The 22,060-nt window shown below is 34.5% G+C and overlaps 1 protein-coding gene across 1 annotated transcript; it reads right to left on the bottom strand.

The window, feature by feature from the left end:
• Positions 1-10,767: 10,767 nt before the first annotated feature.
• On the bottom strand, positions 10,768-11,774 carry LOC116861464 (olfactory receptor 2M3-like). Its single transcript, XM_032848084.1, has one exon. The coding sequence runs from the start codon at positions 11,772-11,774 to the stop codon at positions 10,827-10,829; it is 948 nt and encodes a 315-aa protein (XP_032703975.1). The 3' UTR covers positions 10,768-10,826.
• Between the last annotated feature and the right edge of the window lie 10,286 nt (positions 11,775-22,060).

Genomic DNA, 22,060 nt, shown 5'->3' with positions numbered 1-22,060 from the left:
ACATTCAGGGATCAACCAATACCAAAATATTGAGATTATTCCCTGCATATTATCAGACCACAAGGCTTTGAAACTGGAACCCAACCATAAGAAAAAGTTTGGAAGGAATTCAAACACTTGGAAGTTAAAGACAACCCTGTGTAAGAATGTTTGGATCAATCAGGAAATCAAAGAAGAACTTAAACAATTCATTGAAACCAATGAAAATGAAGACATTTTGGTCCAAAACCAATGGGATATGGCAACGGCGATCCTAAGGGGGAATTACATAGCCATCCAAGCCTCACAGCAACAAGAAAAGAAAGAAAGAAGAAAAAAAGAAAAGAAAAGAAAAGGAAAGAAAAGAAAAGAAAAGAAAAGAAAAGAAAGAAAGAAAGAAAGAAAGAAAGAAAGAAAGAAATCCCAAACACACCAACTCTCTTTACACATTAAATAACTGGAAAATCAACAACAACTAAGCCAACCCCATGCACAAGAAGGGAAATAAGATTAAAGCAGAGATCAATAAGTTAGAAACTAGAGATACAGTAGAACACATCAATGAAACTAGAAGCTTGTTCTTTGAAGGAATCAATAAGGTCAATAAAACACTGGCCAAACTAATCCAAAAGAAAAGGGAGAGGGCCCACATTAATAAAATTATAAATGACAAGGGAGAGATCATGACTAACACCAAGAAAATAGAAAAAATCATCAGAAATTATTATCAATAGCTATATGTCAATAAGTTAAGCAACCTAGACGAAATGGATGCATTCCTGGAAACCTGAAAACTTCCATAACTGAATCAGGAAGAAATTGACAACCTGAATAGACAAATATCTAGTAATGAGATTGAAGAATTGATCAAAAACCACACACAAAAAAACAGGAGTTGAGGACGTAATGGATTCCCTGGGGAATTCTACCAAACTTTCAAAGAATAATACCTACTCTCCTGAACTTGTTTCAAATAGTGGAAACAGAAGGAAAACTCCATGACTCTTTCTATGAAGCCAGTATTACCCTGATCCCCAAACCAGGCAAAGACCCCATCACAAAGGAGAATTTCAGACCAATATCCCTGATGAATATGGATTCCAAGATTCTCAACAAGATCCAGCTAATAGGATCCAACAGGACATTAAAAAGATTATCCACCATGATGAGGTGGGATTTATCCCTGGGATGTAAGATTGGTTCAACATTTGCAAACCAGTGAGTATGATAGAACAAATCAACAAGAGAAGAGAGAAGAACCACATGGTCCTCTCAATTGATGCAGAAAAAAACACTTGACAAAATACAGCATCCTATCCTGATTAAAATTCCTCAGAGTATGGGGACATAGGGAACATTGCTTAACTTCATAAAATCTATCCATGAAAAATGTAGAGTGAATATCATTCTCAAAGGGGATAAACTGACAGTCTTCCTTCTGAGATCAGGAACATGACAAGGATGCCCACACTCACCACTGTTGTTCAACACAGTACTAGAAGTCTTAGCAACATCAATCAGACAACAAAAGAAATCAAAGATATTCAAATTGGTGAAGAAGAAGTCAAACTCTCTCTCTTCACAGATGACATGATTCTTTATATGGACAATGCAAAAGACTTCGCCCCCAAGCTACTAGAACTCATACAGTGATTCAGCAATGTGGCAGGATACAAAATCAGTGCACAGAAATCAGTTGCTTTCCTATACACTAACAACGAAAATATAGAAAGTGAAAATAGAGAATCGATTCCATTTACTATAGCACCAGGAACCATAAGATACCTGGGAATAAAACTAATCAAAGAAGCAAAGGATCTGTACTCGAGGAACTACTGAAACTTCATGAAAGAATTTGAAGAAGACTCAAAAAGACGGAAAAGCATTCCATGCTCATGCACTAGAAGAATAAACATTGTTAAAACGTCTGTACTGCTTAGAGCAATCTACACTTTCGGTTCCATCCTGATGAAAACTCCACCAGCATTTTTAAAAGACTGAAACAAATAACCCTAAAATTTGTATGCAACCAGAAGAGATCCTGAATTGCTAAGGAAATATTGAAAAAGAAAAACAGAAGTGGGGGCATCATGTTGCCTGATTTCAAGCTATATTACAAAGCTCTGATCCTCAAGACATCATGGTACTGGCACAAAAACAGACACATAGACCAGTGGAACAGAGTAGGGAGCCCAGATAAGGATCTGCAACTCTATGGTCAAATAATCTCTGACAAAGCAAGAAAAAGTATACAGTGGAAAAAAGACAGTCTCTTTAATAAATGGTTCTGGGAAAATTGGACAGCTATGTATAGAAGAATGAAGCTTGACCTTTCTCTTACACCATACACAAAGATAAACTCGAATGGATAAAAGACCTCAAGATGAGGCTGAAATCTATCAAAATCCTAGAGGAGAATATCGGTAGTAACCTCTTTGACATCGGCCACAGCAACTTCTTTCAAGACACGTCTCTAAAGACAAAGGAAGCAAAAGAGAAAATGAACTTTTGGGACTTCATCAAGATCCAAAGCTTCTGCACAGCAATGGAAACAGTCAAGAAAACAAAGAGACACCCCACAGAATGGGAGAAGATATTTGTAAATGACACTACAGACAAAGAGCTGATATCCAAGATCTATAAAGAACTCCTCAAACTTAACATTCAGAAAACAGATAATCACGTCAAAGAAAGGGAAGAAGACATGAACAGACACTTCTCCAATGAAGACACACAAATGGATAACAGACACTTGAAAAAATGTTCATCATCACTAGCCATCAGGGAGATTCAAATCAAAACCACATTGAGATACCACTTTACACCATTTAGAATGGTCAAAATTAACAAGACAGTAAACAACAAATGTTGGAGAGGATGTGGAGAAAGGGGGATCCTCATACACTATTGGTAGGAATGCAAGTTGGAATACAGTATTGGATATTCCTTAAGAAATTAAAAATAGAGCTACCCTATGACCCTGCAATTATACTACTGGGTATTTACCTGAAAGATATGGATGTAGTGTAAAGAAGTGCCATATGTACCCCAATGTTCATAGCAGGAATGGCCACAGTCACCAAACTGTGGAAAGTGCCAAGATGTCCTTCAACAGAAGAATGGATAAAGAAGATATGGTCCATATATACAATGGAATATCATGCAATCATCAGAAAGGATGAATACTCAACTTTTGTATCAAAATGGATGGGACTGGAGGAGATTATGCTGAGGGAAAGAAGTCAAGAAGAGGGAGTAATTTATCATATGGTTTCACTTACTTGTGGAGCATAAGGAATAACAAGGAAGACATTGGGAGGAGAGGCTAAGGGAGTTGAGGGAAATTGGTGGGGGAGATGAACCATGAGAGACAGTGGACTCAGAGAAACAAACTGAAGGTTTTAGAGGGGAGGGAGAAGTGTTGGATGAGCCTGGTGGTGGGTATTAGGGAGGATATGTAGTGCATGGAGCGCTGGGTGTGATGCATATACAATGATTCTTAGACCACTGAAAAAGTAAAATAAAGCTTAAAATATGTTTTCCATTCCTTCACTTACAATGTGCAGGTGTCTTTTGGTCTAAAAAGATTCTCTTTCTGGTAGCATATCGATGGGTATTTTTTGTTATGTTCAGTTTTGTTTTTGTTTTTGTTTTATCCATTCTGATGTCGTATGTGTTTCAATTAGAGAATTTAGTCTACTTACATTCAGAGTAATTATTGATGAATATGTATTTAGTGCCATTTTACTTCTTATTATTTCTGGAGATAGATGTGATCCATTTAGTCTTTTGTCTTTGCCTTTTCTCTTTTCTTCTGATACTCCTATGATATGAATGTTGTTACATTTTTTGGAGTAATTGAGCTCCCAAGTCTACTCATAATCCATTATCTTTCTATCTCTTATGTTTGGCTTTATTATTTTTTATAATTCTATCTTCTATACCACTTACTCATTCCTGTGCTTCTTACCTCCTTGTGGTCATTACATACAGTAGATTTTGAATCTCAGTTGTATTTTTCATTAACCTGATTGATTTTTCACTCATTTTTCTCTGCAGTGTCTCCCAGATGTTTCCATGATTTTATCTAATCCAGTGCATCTCCTTATGTTTTGCTCTTTAAATTCTCCATAAGACAAATTATTTTGATCTGTTTGCTTGGATTTCTCTTTACGATCTTTCATTGCTCTCTATTTTAGGTTAAATTCCTCTGTCTTGGCACTTTTTGTGTTCTTCTATGTGCCAGATAATCCCAGCATATTTCCTGCTCCTGAGAGTAATCACTTTTTAAGAAAAGGTCATATAATGCCCAGAGTCTGGCACTTCAGGAAGCATCCCTAGTGTGTGATGTGTGCACTTTGATTCTGTGTTTGGTTATTTACATCAGTTGTCTACAGAGGTTCTCCTTGCCTTTAGTGGAAAATGTTGGGACTTTGTCCAGAGTGGAGCAAGTTTAACTAGGTGTGCTCTGGTCTGCTTGTTAAGTGAGACTTGATACTATTTCCACTAGAACTGAAAGTTTGCAGATCTCCATGATTAGCAGGTATGATGCATAAGGTGTTTGTGTTGGTCTTCTGGAGAAGGGACCCACTGCACTAATCTTTAGGCACACTTGCTGGAGAAAAGCAGTAACAGCAGAGCACAGGGGAGAGCACTTGGTGCAATCAGGTTAGGCAGCCATTTTTGGCAATGTGCTATTTACTGATATTGGTTTATGACAATGGGTGGGAGAGGACATAACTCTTGCCAGTTCCTTTGTCACTGGAGAGGGGAGTCCATGCTTGCTACTCTCAGGGAAGCCCTCCCAGAAGAATGTATTATTTCATCTCTTGCATCTGAGGCATTTTTAAGATTGCTGTTTTCACACTGACTGTCTCTGTGTTGCTTGCCAGCCTGGAGCAGTGCAGTGAAATTTGGGCTCTATCCCAACCAAGTCTACTGACTTAAAACTCCAAACTTTTGGGATCTGGTATGGCAGAGATCTGGACTGGTCTTCTGGGAGAAGGTCTCACTGGGCTGGGATTGATGCAGGTTTTACCCAGAAAGGCAGTTTTGCCAGAGTGCAGGGACATGGGATTTGGAGCAAAGCAGGCTAAACAGCCAGTGTCCAGGTTAGGAACACTCAGCAGCTGACCGTATGCATATGCTAAGGGGCAGGGAAGGGAAATGGCATCCAATCAGCTCTTTTGTCCCTGTAGGGGCAGTGCCTCCTCTCACAGATGTACTCCAAAAAGAGGGAAAAATCTCTCCTGGTGTGCCTTAGGCAATCTTCACATCACACATTTACCCCTGTGTTGCCTCTGTGGCTTCTCTCCAGGAGTAGAACAGTGCATACAGGGCTCTATCCCTGCTTAGTCACAGACTTCTAAAACTCAAGTCTTTGAGCCCGCTGGTTGCAAGAATTTGTGAAAACCAGCCCATCATGTTTTTCCAGCCAATGACTTTGGGAAAGTGTTTTCCTCATGCAACTCCCTGTAAGTTTCTCTCTCTCTTGCCTTTCTCTGGGACCAAGGCTCTCTTCCTTCTGCAACACCCACAATCTGTTTCTCCCACAAATCACATTTCCCCACTTCCTACTTTCCTCAAAGCAGTCTCCTCTCTCCCTCTAGTTGTGCAGTTTTTTCTTTCAGCCTTCAGATCAATTTCTTGGGCATTCAGAAAGATTTAATATTTATGTAGCTGTCCTTGAAGGACAAAGAATCCTATTGATCTTCTACTACACCATCATCTCACCAAATCCCCTGGAATTGTTTAAGTTTTTGAAGGAAAAATAAGAAATTAGGTAGGAGAAAATATTATACTTATTGTAATGATTATTAAAATTCAGGGATGGGTTCATTGCACTATACTACATTTATATATATAATGTGTTCAAAATTTTACATAATATAAAAAATTGCAAATGAATCCTCTCTCATTAATTATTTGTGAAAGATCCTTTATAGTTTTATATCTTGATGTCTTTATTTGTAATTTGGGAGTAAAACATTTTCCCATTAAGAAACAAAACAAATAAAAAGGAAAAGAAACAAAAATAATCAGACACTTAAACACAGAGAACAAACTGATGGATGCCAAAGGAGAAGGGGGGATAGAGGAAATTGATGAAGGGGGATTAAGACTACATTTATCATGACAGACAATGAGCAATGTATAGAATTGTTGAATCATTATTATGTACAATTGAAACTTATAAAACACTGTATATTAATTATACTTCAATACATATTATAAAAAATAAAAGAACCAATCTCATAAAAATAATGTAATGTTTTGATTTATGTGAAGTAAAGTGCACTCTCTCCTTATGTGATGAGTGGTGAGTGAATATTATTCAATATTGTATTTTTGTTTAAATATTGTTTGCAAGGGCTGTTTCTTTTCACTTTTAAATATTTATTTTTTTTCTGGTGTGAGGGATAAATATTTTGAAGAAATATTAATTTTTATTGCTGCCTTTGGTTTCTTTTATTTTTGTCTTATATTTTTATTTCCATTGTTGTGTGGTATATAATTGTTTCCTTGTTTTGAACTCATAATTATCTATGTAATTGTCCACCCAAAATAGAAATGCATGACTTTTTCATTGGTATGGTCATGGTACTAGTAATATTTACAATAAAGTAACTATATGATGGTGCAATCCACATCTTTACCATTTTCAGTTTTGGCAAGTGTGTCCATCATGGAGAAGGTGGGTGAATACAATCCAAGAATGTACTCATAATATTTTTGTAATATCTCCATAACAATTCACAAATAGTTGTGGATTTTAATCTTTTACATAATATATTTTATGTCATTTAAATAAATCTTAATAAAGTAAATCTTACTTTCTTATTACATTTAAAAATATCCAGCAAATATTTATTTATTGTTTTGAGTTTTCTTGGGTGGGTATTGAGTTTGATAAGTTCTTTATAGATTTTAGATACTAGCCTTTTAACTGATAAAATATTTGCAAATACCTCCCATTCCATATGTTGCCTACATTTATTATGATGTTCATATGCTCCCCTTTATTTTAATTTCTCCCCACCAAATAATACAACTGTCTTTTACATTCAGAATATATGCCAACTCTAGACAATGCATTTCTTGAAAATCACCAGTAAGCTCTTCATGCATCACTTACATCCATGCATCACTGCCTAACTAAAAGCCTCCAGTAAGTACTTACAAATTAGTTATTAAATTGATTTCAGGGTGTTTTCCTAGTCAACCATAAGCCAAACTTATAAACATCTGTCTATGTTTATTCATGAAAATCCCTTTAGCAGCATGAACAAAGAGCAAAGACAGGTCCAGGATATTGTGGATGTGGAGTACTCAGCTAAAAGACAATGGGCGAGTGGGAAGGAAAAAGAAATTTTGGACTTAGACAAGAAAAGAGGAAATGGAATTGACATGCAAAATGGTGAGGGAAGGAAAAAGGGAGCAAATGAGATAACACCATAAAAATTCAACTCAGCTGACATAGAACTAAAGGAAGTCATTGATATTTAAATCATCTAGTTAGTGTATATGTTTCATGATGAGAAAAGATATTTTACCTAGTATACAAAAGTGATTTTCCAACAAAGCAAAGTATGGAAATCATTAGAAGCAATATGGTGTGGTCAAGCCATACTTTTTATTCCCCAAATATTTGTCAGTGAAAAAAAGTGGGCAGATCATCACATTTATTGATAAGGGTTTTGGGGAAATAGTACCTAATATCTATAGATGATTGGAATGGCCATGGAGAATTGTAAGATTTCTGTATTTTTAATTAATTCATTCATTTTATTATATTTTTAGAGATTTTTATTTATTTGTTTGACAGAGAGAATGAGAGCATAAGTAGGGTGAGCAGCAGAGGGAGAGGGAGAAGTAGGCTCCCTGTGAGCAGGGAGCCTGATGAGGGTCTCATTTCCAGGACTCTGGGATCATGAACTGAGCCGAAGGCAGATGTTTAGCCAACTGAGTCACCCAGGCACACAAAGATTTCTGTATTGTTTAATTTGAAACAGAATCAAAACCAATTACTACCAGGCACACATATTTTATTATTTAAGAATTATAAGTTACACATGTGAATATGAAATTGATGATAAAGATAGAAGTTTATGCAGTATGTACTTAACACTTCTACAACTGTTCATATATATTGTTTATACTTTTTTCTCCTTTCCTTACTTATGTATCAATATTTGACTGCTAATTACTAAAGATAACATCTTAACTTAGAAAATATTTGTCCAAAGCTACATAAAATTACATATCTATATGAATAAGACTAAATTGCTTTCATGAAAGAATAGAGCAACTCACAGTTTTACCAAGGAATAAAAAACACTTATTTTCCTCAATACTGCATATACATTTTACAAGAAAAATTAAGGTATAAAAATGTTACCTTTAAGCTCTATGTAAATTATAAATCTACATGATTATCATGAGGATTTTACTGTAATGGAAACCTTCACTTCCTATCCCTATCAAACTTGGTGGGGTTCATCTGAATACACAAAATTTTAATTTTATAGACTTATGAGAATATATGGCTTTAGATCACATTGTATTCTTCCTAGAAGTCTTGTTATATTTTTTATTTTAATTTAAATACTTTATTATGTTTAATTAGCTGTTATGTTTAATAATTCACTAGTTGATTTGTTTTTAAATAAAAAATATCATTAGTGGGAAAAATGAAGTGATAAATGGTACATTAATCACCCTTAATGTCTTCCCAATTTACAGCAGATAGGTTACCCCTTTCCTGCCCCAACTTCAACTAACTCCCAAATCAGTCAATGATATACGATGTGAAATGTTTTCTTAATAATAGTAAATCTGTATTTAAGGTAAATGATTACACTAAGCACATTAAAGAGGAAAATCTTCCCTTCTCACGCCAGAGTTGGTGCACAGCCAATGCATTGCCAACTTAGTGGGAGTTGCAGTCAAGGACTCAGGACACATTGGCTAGTCATGCTATTATATATTTCCTTTCCTAGCCCTGGTGGCACTTTAATTATTAATTCTATTTATCAGAGGTCCTCTTCAGGTGGCTCTTCCAAGACTTCCTTACAGCAGGTAAAAGGGGGAACTTCAAGACAATTTCTCTACTCAAGACTCAACATCAGACACTTTTGGATGTCTAGCCTTTTACTCTAGAACAAGCCATAGACTCCAAAAAATAATTTCCAGAAGTTAAATAATTCAGTCAATCATTAGGACATAACCAAAGTTCTCACAACACTGACAGGAAGAATTACTGTAACTACCTTGTTATGTTTTTTATAAGCAGGTGTCTGAAAGTTATGTGGGTGTGTATGATATATTTCTTCTGACATTGCTCCTATGATTAGGTTATTCTATAAGAAGAGAGTGAAGTGAGTGAACCAATGTAATTTAGGACCCAAATCAAATGACTTCAAGTTATCTAAGGTAGATTATCTTGAGTTGGTTTGTCTTAACCAGTTGGTAGACCTTTAAAAGAGGACTTAGGCTTTTCCTTAGGGGACAGACTCTCCTGCTGGCCTTGAAAAATTAAGATAATGAGTTTTTTGGGTGCAAAGAAATGAATTATTTCAACAGTCCTGTGAGCTTGAAAGATGACCCTGAGCCTCAGATGTAACTGCAGATTCAGCCAACACCTGGATTGCCACCTTATAATACCTTAAACAGAATACCCAGGTCAACCATGCCAGAATTCCTACCTATGTATACTGGGGCTTAACCAAGAGTTGTTATTTAAAGCTGCTGAGTTTTTGCTCATTTGTTACACAGAATGAAAAGGTAATTCTGTTTCATTTTATTCAGTTTCAAAATAATAGAGTTTTAAGAAAATAGTTAAAATTCAGATACTGGTTGTTCTTCATAAAACCAAAGAATCCCCAGAATTGCCCTACATTTCATATAATATTACATCACTATCTATAGAGATGTCACACATGACATGTGGTTTATTTAAAAAAAAAAAACAGATTTCAGAAGCCTAAACTGTTCTATTTATAAAATTGACCACATTTCCATGTATTCATTATAGTACATATATTCCATATTTAGTGGAAATTAATTTACTTTAATTACTTTAATTAATTAATTTATTAAGTAAATTAATTAACTAAATTAGTACAAATTTTCCACATTTCCATGTACTAATTATAGTACACAACCCCTATAATGACTAAGACATTTAAACATGAAAATACTTTGAAGAATCACATTTAAGTCTCCCATGTAAAAGGCTGATGTCTGTAGAAAAATGAAATAAATAGGATTTCCCTAATCTTCTTATATCCTGAAGGAGGACAATGTCCATCACAAGGTAGATTCAATATACCTAATCATCAATCTGATGCTGCTTTTCCCTATCTAGGCAAAGTCTATTAATTTTTATAATAATCTTATAAATCTATAACTTGGTATATAGTTGTTAGTTGTTCTCTTTAAAAAATGATCTATCCAAGGTATATATTGGACTCTGGAGAATGTTTTGATTGGCCAAATGTAAAATTACTACATATTTTTTTTTAAGTTTATCAGTGCCCTGTATTACTATAGTGTTATGTGGTGTTGCGATTGGCAAATATATCTCTGCTATTAGCTGGTACTGCATAAGACAGACTATACATTGTGCCTATTATCTTATAGCAAATATTTACTTATAGCCATACTTTGAAGTTTCCATAACAAAAGAAATACAATATTTGAACAAAAATGCATGTGGACAGTTTTTCACTTTCTGTGATTGTCTATAAAACTATTGATACAAAGATAGGTAAATATTGGGTGCTGAATTGTACTAGTTGAATACATAAATTTCAATGTAAAGCAAAGAAGATTAAAAAAAAAGTTAATTAGGTAATTTGCTCTCCAGACTTGCTCTTTCCCAGCACCTTCATGAATGCTCTGGCCACTTCTTTGTTGCGGAGGCTGTAGATGAGGGGGTTTAGCATGGGAGTAAGGATGGTATAGAAGGCTGACACCATCTTGTCCTGGGTAGGGGAACGATCAGAAACAGGCCGCATATATATAAAAATAGCTGCTCCATAGTACATTCCTACCACCATGAGGTGGGAGGAACAGGTAACAAAAGCTTTTTGGCGACCCTCTCCAGATGCCATGTGAATGACAGTCATAATAACACGAACATAGGAAGCAATGATTACTGCTACAGGAAAGAGAAGCATAATTACACAACAAATAAACATTAGTCTTTCAAATAGTAATGTATTCGTGCATGAGAGAGTGAGAAGGGCAGGGACATCACAGAAAAAGTGGGGTATTTCTCGGGCACTACAATATGGGAAGGACAGTGCAACTGTAATGACAATTATACCATCAAGAAACCCACCAATCCAGGAAGAAACAACCATAATACAACAGATTTTCTGGTTTGTGAGAACTGAGTATCGTAATGGGTGACAAATGGCTATATAACGGTCATAGGCCATGGTAGCCAACAAGAAACATTCTGCTCCAAGCAGGGATACGTATAAGAATATTTGGGCTCCACAACCCACCAGAGAGATGGACTTCCTTCCAGACAAGTAATTGAAAGCCATCTTGGGTACAGTGGTGCAGATGAGCATGAGGTCCATGAGGGATAGTTGACTGAGGAGGAAATACATGGGTGTGTAAAGCTGGTTGTCCAGGTAGATGAGGAGAATCATGACAGTATTACCAATGAAGGCCACTGTGAAGATGCCCAAGACCAGAGAGAAGAGGACAATGTGGATGGGGCTGCGATTGAAGATTCCCAATAAGATGAATTCCGAATTGAAGGTCTGATTCTCCCATTCCATGATAAATATATTCACTGTAGAGAATACAACATGTGAAATGGTAGAGACTGACATGGAAATATTAAGGACTTCTAGCTTAAGTCACCACGCCTACATTTCTACATATGGAAAAAGTATTTCTCTGAGCATATTTTTTTTTAGTTTATAAACTAGGAATATTAAAGTTTATTGTTAACTAAATGTGATTTTAAAAAAGTAAATGTAGATAACATACACAATAAGTTTCATCATTAGAACATAGGTTTTCCAAGACACATATAATCTAATTTTAACAACTAGTCAACTCAACTGTGTAATGTGGATTATCACTTCAGAAATACATTAAGAGTCACAAGAAGGCTCATGAATTGCTGAGAAGTCAGTGAGATTTTCCACTAAATTTAGCATATCACCCTAACAAATTTTGTCTACCAAAGTGTAGAAGGCATCATGTGCTAGTGGAAAACAGATGGGATTACTCAAACACCAAGTAAACACAAAACATTGAGAAATCATCAGTTAGAAGTACTTTATATAATACTTATTACATAAGTGTATACCCATGAGATATTCTGGTATGGGTCATTCTACTGGAAAAGGAAGCTAGAGTATAGTCAAAAAGCATAGTTAAAAGGCTCAAACATGATTTTTCTCTGTAATCTTAGATAATTAATTTCTCCAAGCCTCATTTTCCACTCTGTAAATTTTAGTATTTGTGAATATTGACATTGCAGGGTGTTATTAAGACAAATCAGATCACATTTATAATGTGAAAACATAACTTTGAATATAGTTTGTAACACATTATTTATTTATTTATTTATCTATTTATTTATTTGATTTTTTCTGTGTTCCAAGATTCATTGTTTATGCACCACACCCAGTGCTTCATGCAATACGTGCCCTCCTTAATACAATTTTAAAATAAATACTATTGAAGAAAAGAGAGTTGACTCCTAGTTTATATTTAGACTATTTTCCTTTGTATAAAATTAATCTATCTCTTTAGACAACTATCATATGATCTCCCTGATATGAGGGAGAGGAGATGCAACATGGGTGGTTAAGGGGGTAGGAGAAGAGTAAATGAAGCAAGATGGGATTGGGAGGGAGATAAACCATAAGTGACTCTTTAATCTCACAAAAGAGAGGGTTGCTGGGAGGAGGGGGGTTGCAGGGGGTGGGGTTATGGACATTGAGGAGGGTATGTGCTATGATGAGTGCTGTGAAGTGTGTAAACCTGGCGATTCGCAGACCTGTACCCCTGGGGAAAAAATATATGTTTATTAAAAAAAATAATAAATTAATTAAAAAAATAAAATAAAAAAATAATCTATTTCATTTCCTTAGTGAAATTCTTTCAGGAGATTTTTTTCACCCTATGCCACAGCAGATTTTTTATTTCCTACCTTCACAATAATTTTTTTAATTCTTTTATTGTTCTCTTTAATGATCAAGGAAAATGCTTCCTTTCTTTCTATTTGTGTGGGCCTTATCACCTCTGGGAATCATTTAAAGAAGTGTGCTTGATGTTTTAGTTTGAATATTTGGGAAATGAAATCTTTCCATGTGGTTCTGCCACATTTACTAAAAAATGTACATTTTATTTGTCAAAAACTGTGATTTAAAACGTGATTTTACTATTCATTGTTTTACCTGTTTTGTAAATTTTTTAACTTTAAGTGGAACTTTAATAACTTAGGGTTTGAGTTAGAACTTAAAGCTTTAATGGTCTAGACCATAGGAATGGAGAGAAGTGAAGGGACCAGTTTCCTGTTTTGTATTAATGTCTAGCAAAAACAATTCTGTTAGCTTAATACCACTAAAAGAGCCCTTCTATTATTTTTTAAGATTTCACTTATTTATTTTGTTATTCATTTATTTGAGAGAAGGAGACAGAGAGTGAGGGAGAACATGAACAGCGATTAGAAGGAGAAATAGGCTCCCTGCAGAACAAATGTTAGGATCCTGGAATCATGACCTGAGCCAAAGGCAGATGCTTAACCAACTGAGCCACATAGGTGCCCCTAGAAGTTCCCATTTAGACTTAAAATAAATTGACAAGCCAGGAAACAATATATGTTGATAAGGAAGCAGAGGAAGAGGAACCCTCCTACACTGTTGGTGGGAATGCAAGCTGGTTCAGCTACTCTGGAAAACAGTATGTAGTTTCCTCAAAAAGTTGAAAATAGAGCTACTCTAGGACCCAGAAATTGCACTACTGGGTATTTACCTCAAAGAGAAAAATGTAATGACCTGAAGGGCCACATGCACCCCAATGTTTATAGCAGCAATGTCCACAATAGCCAGACTATTGAAAGAGCATAATGCCCATCAACAGAAGAATGGATAAGGAAGATGTAGTTTCTATATATCTATAACTGTATCTATATCATCTATATCTATATATACACAAAATGAGATATTATGCAGCCTTCAACAAATAGAAATCTTGCCATTTGCAACAAAGTGGATGGAACTAGAGGGTATTGTGCTAAGCGAAATAAGTCAATCAGAGAAGAACAATTATCATACAATCTCACTGATATGTGGAATTTAAGAAACAAAGCAGAGGATCATTTGGGAAGAGACAAAAAATTAAACAAGACAAAACCAGAGGGAGAAAAACCATAAGAGACTCTTTATCTTAGGAAACAAACTAAGGGTTCCTCAAGTGGAGGGGGGAGGGAGAGATGGGGTAGCTGGGCAATGGACATTGAGGAAGGTATGTGCTATATGGTGAATACCGTAAATTGTGTAAGACCGATGAATCACAGACCTGTACCCCTGAAACAAGTAATACATTACATATTAATAAATATATATATATAAATTATTTAAAAATAAAATATATTCAAAAATAATAAACATGTGGCATGCAAAATAAGTGAAAAATGTTGAAATTAATATCACTGATTTTTCAATGAACTCAAAAATTTTTAACCAATATATATATATTTCTCTCATAGGGAAGGAATGCATACATTACATATATAATATTTTATGTTACATAAAGTATTGTATGTTATAAATAAATCTGATTACAACATGTTCCTTGTTGCTAAATTTTTTTGGTTTTGTTTTGCTCTTCTGCTGCTAAATTATTAAAGAAAAGTCGTCCTTTTATACATTGTCAAAGTATATAAAATGTTTTAAATGAATTACTAATGAAATAAATGTCTATGGCATAAAAATATTGCTGCATACTTATTTTTTATATTTTAACATCATCAGTAAATATATGTATTAATTTTATTGGGGGTGGCTTACAATTATGTTGTCTCCTGATATTTGTACAAACTTCTTATGGAAGTGAACATACATATAGAAAGGTGAGTTGACTGAACTCATCTTAAGTATACCATGGATGGAATTTGATACATGTTTGAACCTATGTGGCTACCACTCAGATGAAAATACAGATTTTTTCCAAAAGATTTCCTCATATTCTTTCATAGTTCCTCACCCCTCACATGCAACATATAGTTTAATATCTATCTCTAAAGTATGTTTTGCCTGATTTTTTTTGCCTGGATTTCACATAAATAATAGAGCATTTTATCTTCTGTGTGCTCAAAATGGAACTTATCACACTCCTACCTTAATCTCTTTGTTCCTACCAACTTCTTGGCTCATTTACCACCAGCCACACTGGCCTCATTTCTGGAACACACTTGGTATGCTCTAACCCAGTTTGTTTCTGCTAGCTGTTCTTTCTGATCATTGCCTATTCCTTAGACCAATCTCTTAATACTTTCAGGCTCTTATCTAAATGCTTTCTGCTTCATAAAGCCTTTATGGTCTCTCACTAAATATTGTTTTGTTTTTATTCTTCTTATTCTTTCTCCCATTACACACCAAACTAATTTATCTGACTTTTGTTTGTTTTTCCTCATTAGGATGTAGATTAAATGAAAGCAGAGATTTAATGTTCATATTCAATAGATAATGAATCAAGGCATATTTTAAAGGAAATCATTGTGATTTTTATATTGGGGTTCAGATGTCTTCCTTTCTGCTCTAGCATTTCCTCTCCTGCAAAAAGGGGTTGGTTGGTTTAAGAGTCCTGTGTTGTGTGCTGGCCTGGGTGATCTACTAAACATTATGTTGTGGCTGTGGAAATGGATTGCTGGTCTGGGGCGAGGCAGATAAGCATCAAAAGGATAAAAGACTTTGTGGGCTGCTTATATTAATCTTAGAAGCCTTAGCACCCTCCTGCCTCAAGTAGTGTGATTAATTTAATTCTAACAGATCTCTGGTCATTTTTTCCCTACTAAGTATGATTTTAATCAATTGGTCTGCATCCTTCAATTATACACAGAATGCCAGATTCATTGGCTCTTTCAGGTTGGACCAAAATTATATAATTAACTAGTCTTTAAATTAGAAGATTAGGAATTCCAAGAAAGCTACAGAGTCTGAGAAACTCCGTGGGCTATGTGCCTTTTTTTCTGTATCTAATTGTCTTCTTATTTATCTTTCTACTTAATTAGGGTCAATCCTATGACACAGATGGAATCATTGGAGTAACTAAAGTGTTGCTGCCATCCTGCAGCTTATTTTATTTTCAAACCCATATATCAAATTTCTTTGGAGTAGCTTATAAAAGATAAATTGCTTAAGGAAGTGTTATAATCTTTTAGTACTCTGCTGCCCTTGACTCCTTTATTAATAAATGAGAGTAAATGACTCTATAATTGGTCTCATTTGCCATCCCTGTTTCTGATCATAACTTTATTTTACCATCCATATGCACTAACAACTCTGATCTATTTTAGTCCTACACCTCTTCACAGTCTCTTCACATAAGCAAGATCACCACTTCATTTAGTCCATATTAGAACCCCACTGAAGAATAGCAGTGTGGGGACAGTAGGACTAATCAAGACTAGGTAGTTTCTATTTATGAGACACAGTTATGAATTGCTATTTATCAACAGAGCAATGAAATACTTAATTTAGTAAGTGGAGAGATAGGGCCTGTATAGTTCTTCAGTCATTCCAGTTTATTTTATTTTATTTTTTTTTTTATTGCTTCAACCTGAACATGAACAAAAGGATACAGGAATTTTATGTTATTATGTTGTATTGCATTACCTAAATTTTTGTTGAAACCACACTACAAACTCTCATTCTCTTTACTGCCCTCTCACAGGAAACTAGAGTGAACACCATTTTATGGTTGTTGAGGCACTTATTTCCAAGCAGTAAACTCAGACTTCTCCAGTTGAAACTTTCATAAACAAAGTCCCAGTTATAGGATATTCAGAAGAATACATTATCTTTTATGTACATAATATATAATAGCTCAGTATAGATGTTAGAGCTAAGCACTTATGGATATAATGCATGTTATATCTCTATATATGTTGTATAATAATTTCCTCACAACCTTATTAACATCATAAATTATCATCAAATCCTCATATTTTGGAAAAAAAGTCATTGTCAAAAATATCTTGAAAAGTGGTAGCTAAACAGTTTTTTATACTTATACTTACAGATATTTTTCATACATACAGATTAAAAAGGAAATTAAAGGAAACGGGATAGACACAGAAGATGAGGGGAGTCATGTTAGCTAAGACCGCACACAATAGAATACTGAAAGTCAGTGAATAATAAAGGAAAAAAATCTTAGACTGAAGAGAAGCTGAGAGGAACAGAGGAGAGAAAAAAAACACAAGAGATTGTTGATTTAATGCAGATAAGGGTCACTGGGCCTAATTCTCTGCTAAATGTGCAACATTCAAGGAATGACCATTGTAATCCCACCACCAGATGCAAGAATTAGACACTTATGTTATACTTAAAACTCCCCTTGTCTCCCGATAGAAGAGTAAATCACTTCTCAGAAAAAAGATTGCCAATAGCTTTTGAAAAATTTCATCAGTACTTGAGAAAAAAAAAAAAAATTGCGTCTATACCACTGACATTATGAACAAATTCTGATTTTCTATTTTTCAGTCATTCAACACAGTCTTTTTGGGTTTTCCCCAAAGGACCATTGGATTATATAATTCTTTTTCTCAAAAGTGTTAAGTGGCTCAAATTTTCTGCAGTATCTTCTTATTGATCTTGTTTGTGAGGTTTGCGGAGTCATTCAAGTCTTTATTTCAAGTCAATGTGTTCTCCATTTCCCAATATCAATTCCACACATTTCTACATTCAAATCCCAAAGATACAGCACATAAATCTGAAGGTAGATCCCTACTCAGGAGTTTTTTATTACTCAGGATGTCTTTCTTCTGGGCACCTGGGTGGCTCAGTGTATTAAATGTCTGCTTTCAACTCAGGTCATGATCCCACGGTCCTGGGATCCAGTCCTGGAACAGGCTTCCTGCTCAGTGGAAAGTCTGCTTCTCCCTCTACCCTCCCCTCTTGCTTATGATCTCTCTGTCTAAAATAAATAAATAAATAAATAAATAAATAAATAAATTTTAAAATCTTAAAAAATAATGTATTTCTTGTTTCACAATCCTTTGCCTTTGTTAATAATATCATATTTGTCCTTCAAGTTTCAATACACATGCATCTTTCTTATGTTTCTTTCTTCATTCTGTAGACAGCAAGTCCTGCACATGTTGCATGGAGCACTGGGTGTTATATGAAGGAATAAAATTAATTTAAAAATTTAAAATAAATAAATAAATAAATTTACAGAAGATGTGTGGCATCTAACTCTGTTCCATATAAAAAGCTAATATTGTGGACTTTAAGATCAGAAAAACATGAGTTTGAAATCTTGATCTATCACTAACTCTTGTGTTGTCAGGCAAGTTAATTAACCTCTCTGAGATTGTTTTATCCTCCTGCTTGCCTCAGAGAGTTGTTGTAAGTTAGAATGTATTAATTTTTATGAATTCCTCATTAAAGTGTCATTCAGTGTATGTTCATTAGATCTGAATTACCTTTTTTGCACATGTCTTATCACACTTTTTTTAGACTTTCAGTAAGTTCCACTGTTACTCTCCTGCAATTTATTTTTTTAATATTCTGTCTTCCTTACTAGATTGTTGGTTCTTAATGGTAAAGTGTATGTTTAATTTTCATGGAATGAGTAAAAAATAGATGTTTGCATACAGGTGGAATCCGTAAGATTCCCATAAGTGACTGAAAACATGGATAGGGTAGATCCACTGGAGTCTTGCAAAGGTCTATAACTAGCATATATATTTTTGCTCTAAATACTGTCTTTATTTTCTTTGCATCATTGCAGTTATTATTTAATTTAAAATTTACAATCCCCTGTATAAATATAAGAAATATATTACATAGTTTTACAGATAGTATAAAAATATAAATTGCAGGTCAACATGGAAAATTACCTATTTGGAGGACTTCAAAGTAACAACACTTCTACTATGTAGCTTTTGAAGGACATCTAGTTCCAGCTTACTGAACTTCGAAATAGAGTTCTAAATATATACCATCCTCCTTGACTTACCTTCTAGATGTCTCTAGGGAGACATGGAACTACTTACTAAGCAACTGAAAACATTTAAATTTCTAGAGAAATCCTAGAAAACCTAGTAATATGTTTTGCTAAGTCATCTGTGATTTCAACTTTCAATCCCTCCAGGTTATCCAGTCCCTAGTCTTTAATTATAGTAATGTATGTTATTACCTGTTTTTTTTTTCTCCTAAGGCCTCATATAAAATTAGTTATTTTGAAAATGTGAATCTTATTAATGTTTGAGAACAAAATAAAATGCAGTTTATTTCTAGATTAGTAGTATACCCCCTCCACTTGTCACCCTGTATCTCTTAGCTCATTCATATATTAATAACTCCATTTGCAATCTCCTTTTAAAATTATTTTCATAATTTCAAAATATTTCACTACTTACTCCACAACATTAAGTGACAAAGAGGCAGTTGGTTTTCTGACTCAAAAATAAAATGAATAGAGATAAATACTCATTGAGATTTGGTTTTTATTACCTCTAAACCTCTTAAATTTCACTAATTATTTCCAAACTGATTATTCAAGTAGTTTCATTTGTGGAGTCATTTGATTTAAGATTTCTACACTATAGATTTCAACACAATTTTAATTTCTTTTCTTTTTCTTATTTGAACACTTGTTATTTGTGGTTACTCTCTTCAGATTCTGGTACTGCTTATCTTGTCATTATCTCCAAATATTTTGTGTTTCATTAATTTTTCCTCCATGGATAATTAGACTCCACCAAATTTTCAAACTTCTCCTTCCCATTTTCTTTGGTTCACATTTATGATCACTGCCTCTGTTTATCCTCATTTAATATTTTTTCTAAATTCCAAATGCTACCAAGTGCCTGTACTTTAATGTTGTTTTGACATTACTTCTGCATCTAATATTTATCATGTCCAGTTCTGAACCATTACTTCCCATGAATCTACTGCTCATTTAATATTGACCTCAGCTTCTAAGTAATCCTTCATTTTGTTAATGATGTTCTCCAACTAAGAGTTATATAGAATAGAAACAATATCCTAGAAGGAAAATGTCTGTGCTTTCAAAAATACAATCCAATTGTATGCAAGAAAATTTTGTAGGATTTTTTATTTTCACTAACGATGCAAACAGAAAGAACATTTTCTTTTACTACATTGTCAAAATCATTTGTTACTGTTCTTTGGGGGGTGTTGTTGTTGCTGCTGTTTTTAACTTTTATGAACATAAAGGTGCCTGGATGGCTCAGTTGATTTTTAAGTGGCTGGCTCCTGATTATGGCTCATGGTCTCAGGGTCCAGGGATTGAACCCCATGTGAGGCTCCTTGCACACTGGGGAAGTCTGCTTGAGATTCTCTCTCTCCTGCTCCTTCTGCCCCTGCCCCCACTTATGCTCTTTTTCTCTCTTTCTAAAATAAATAAAACAAATCTTAAAAAAGAAAAACTTTTGTGAACCTGTTTGTGAGAAAAGATTTCTCATTCTTACATTAATATGTATTTTGTTTTTACTGATATGGGTAGATTTCTGATATACTTACTGGCCATTCAGATATCCTCTTCAATAAATTGCCTTAAAAGTCATTAATGTATCTCTTGTAAAAGCAAAATAATAGAGGTCCTTGGTGGCTCAGTGGTTTAAAGCCTCTGCCTTTGGCTCAGGTCATGATCCCAAGGTCCTGGGATCAAGCACTGTGTTGGGTTCTCTGCTCAGGAGGGAGCCTGCTTCCTCCTCTCTCTCTGCCTGCCACTCTACCCACTTGTGATCTCTCCCCCTGTCAAATAAATAAATAAAATACTTTTTTAAAGAAAGCAAAATAATAGTATAATTTCATGATGTTACATAGATATTCCAATTTTCACAAAATTTTGTGTTGCATTGGACCCTCTTTCTATAGTGATTTATAATGCTATTTAATATTTATCACATTTCCATACATGAAAATACCTATTTGAAGTCATTATTTAAATTAATTTATTTATTACAGTATTACCTGGTTTTTAATTCTATGGCTTGAAAACAATGTCATTTGAAGATGGCTTGAAGATGTCATCACTTGTTTATTTTATTTAACCTAAGATTTAGGTTTTTTTTTTTAAGATTTATTTATTTATTTGACAGAGAGATCACAAGCAGGCAGAGAGGCAGGCAGAGAGAGAGAGGAAGAAGCAGGCTCCCTGCTGAGCAGAGAGCCCGATGCGGTGTTCGATCCCAGGACCCTGGGATCATGACCTGAGCCGAAAGCAGAGGCTTTAACCCACTGAGCCACCCAGGTGCCCCTAACCTAAGATTTATTAAGAAATGCTTAAGTTTTATCTTCTATCACAAACTGCTTAAATCTAAGCATTTTATTAAAGAAAATAATTTTTTTTGAATTTTGTGGTTAAGGCACAAACCTTGGAGAATCTGTTATTCATAACACAAAGCAAATTTGAAGTTATTTGCATTATTTTCATTATCCTGATAATCCTGAGAATTTATTTTTGTATTAATGACCATGAATCTTAAATATAAATTAGCTGATACTAGTATATTGTACCCAAAGATGCCAAACCCAACTATATTACAAGTGGCAATTTAGAAAAAAATTACATGTCCACATTCATTGCACCATTTAATATTATTCAGCCTCTGAAATTTTGCTATTCTATTTTACAGATTGGTACTTTATTGATTTGGTTTGTTTGTTTTGTTTTAATTTTTATTTATTTTCAGTGCTCCAGAATTCATTGTTTATGTACAACACCCAGTGCTCTACGCAATATGTGCCCTCCATAATACCCACCACCAGTCTCACCCAACCTCCCAAATCTCATTTCCCTGAATTTAGTTAAATTGAGGCCTCTTCAATGATATGTACAAATTTCTTGA

This window comes from Lontra canadensis, unplaced genomic scaffold (genome assembly GCF_010015895.1).
Source record: "Lontra canadensis isolate GAN:19392208 unplaced genomic scaffold, GSC_riverotter_1.0 scaffold199, whole genome shotgun sequence".
NCBI lineage: Eukaryota > Metazoa > Chordata > Mammalia > Carnivora > Mustelidae > Lontra > Lontra canadensis.
This window is presented reverse-complemented; position numbering and strand designations above follow the sequence as displayed.

What these genes read in the sequence shown, in the direction of transcription:
- LOC116861464 (XM_032848084.1), bottom strand. Translation starts at nt 11,774, where the DNA reads ATGGAATGGGAGAATCAGACCTTCAATTCGGAATTCATCTTATTGGGA.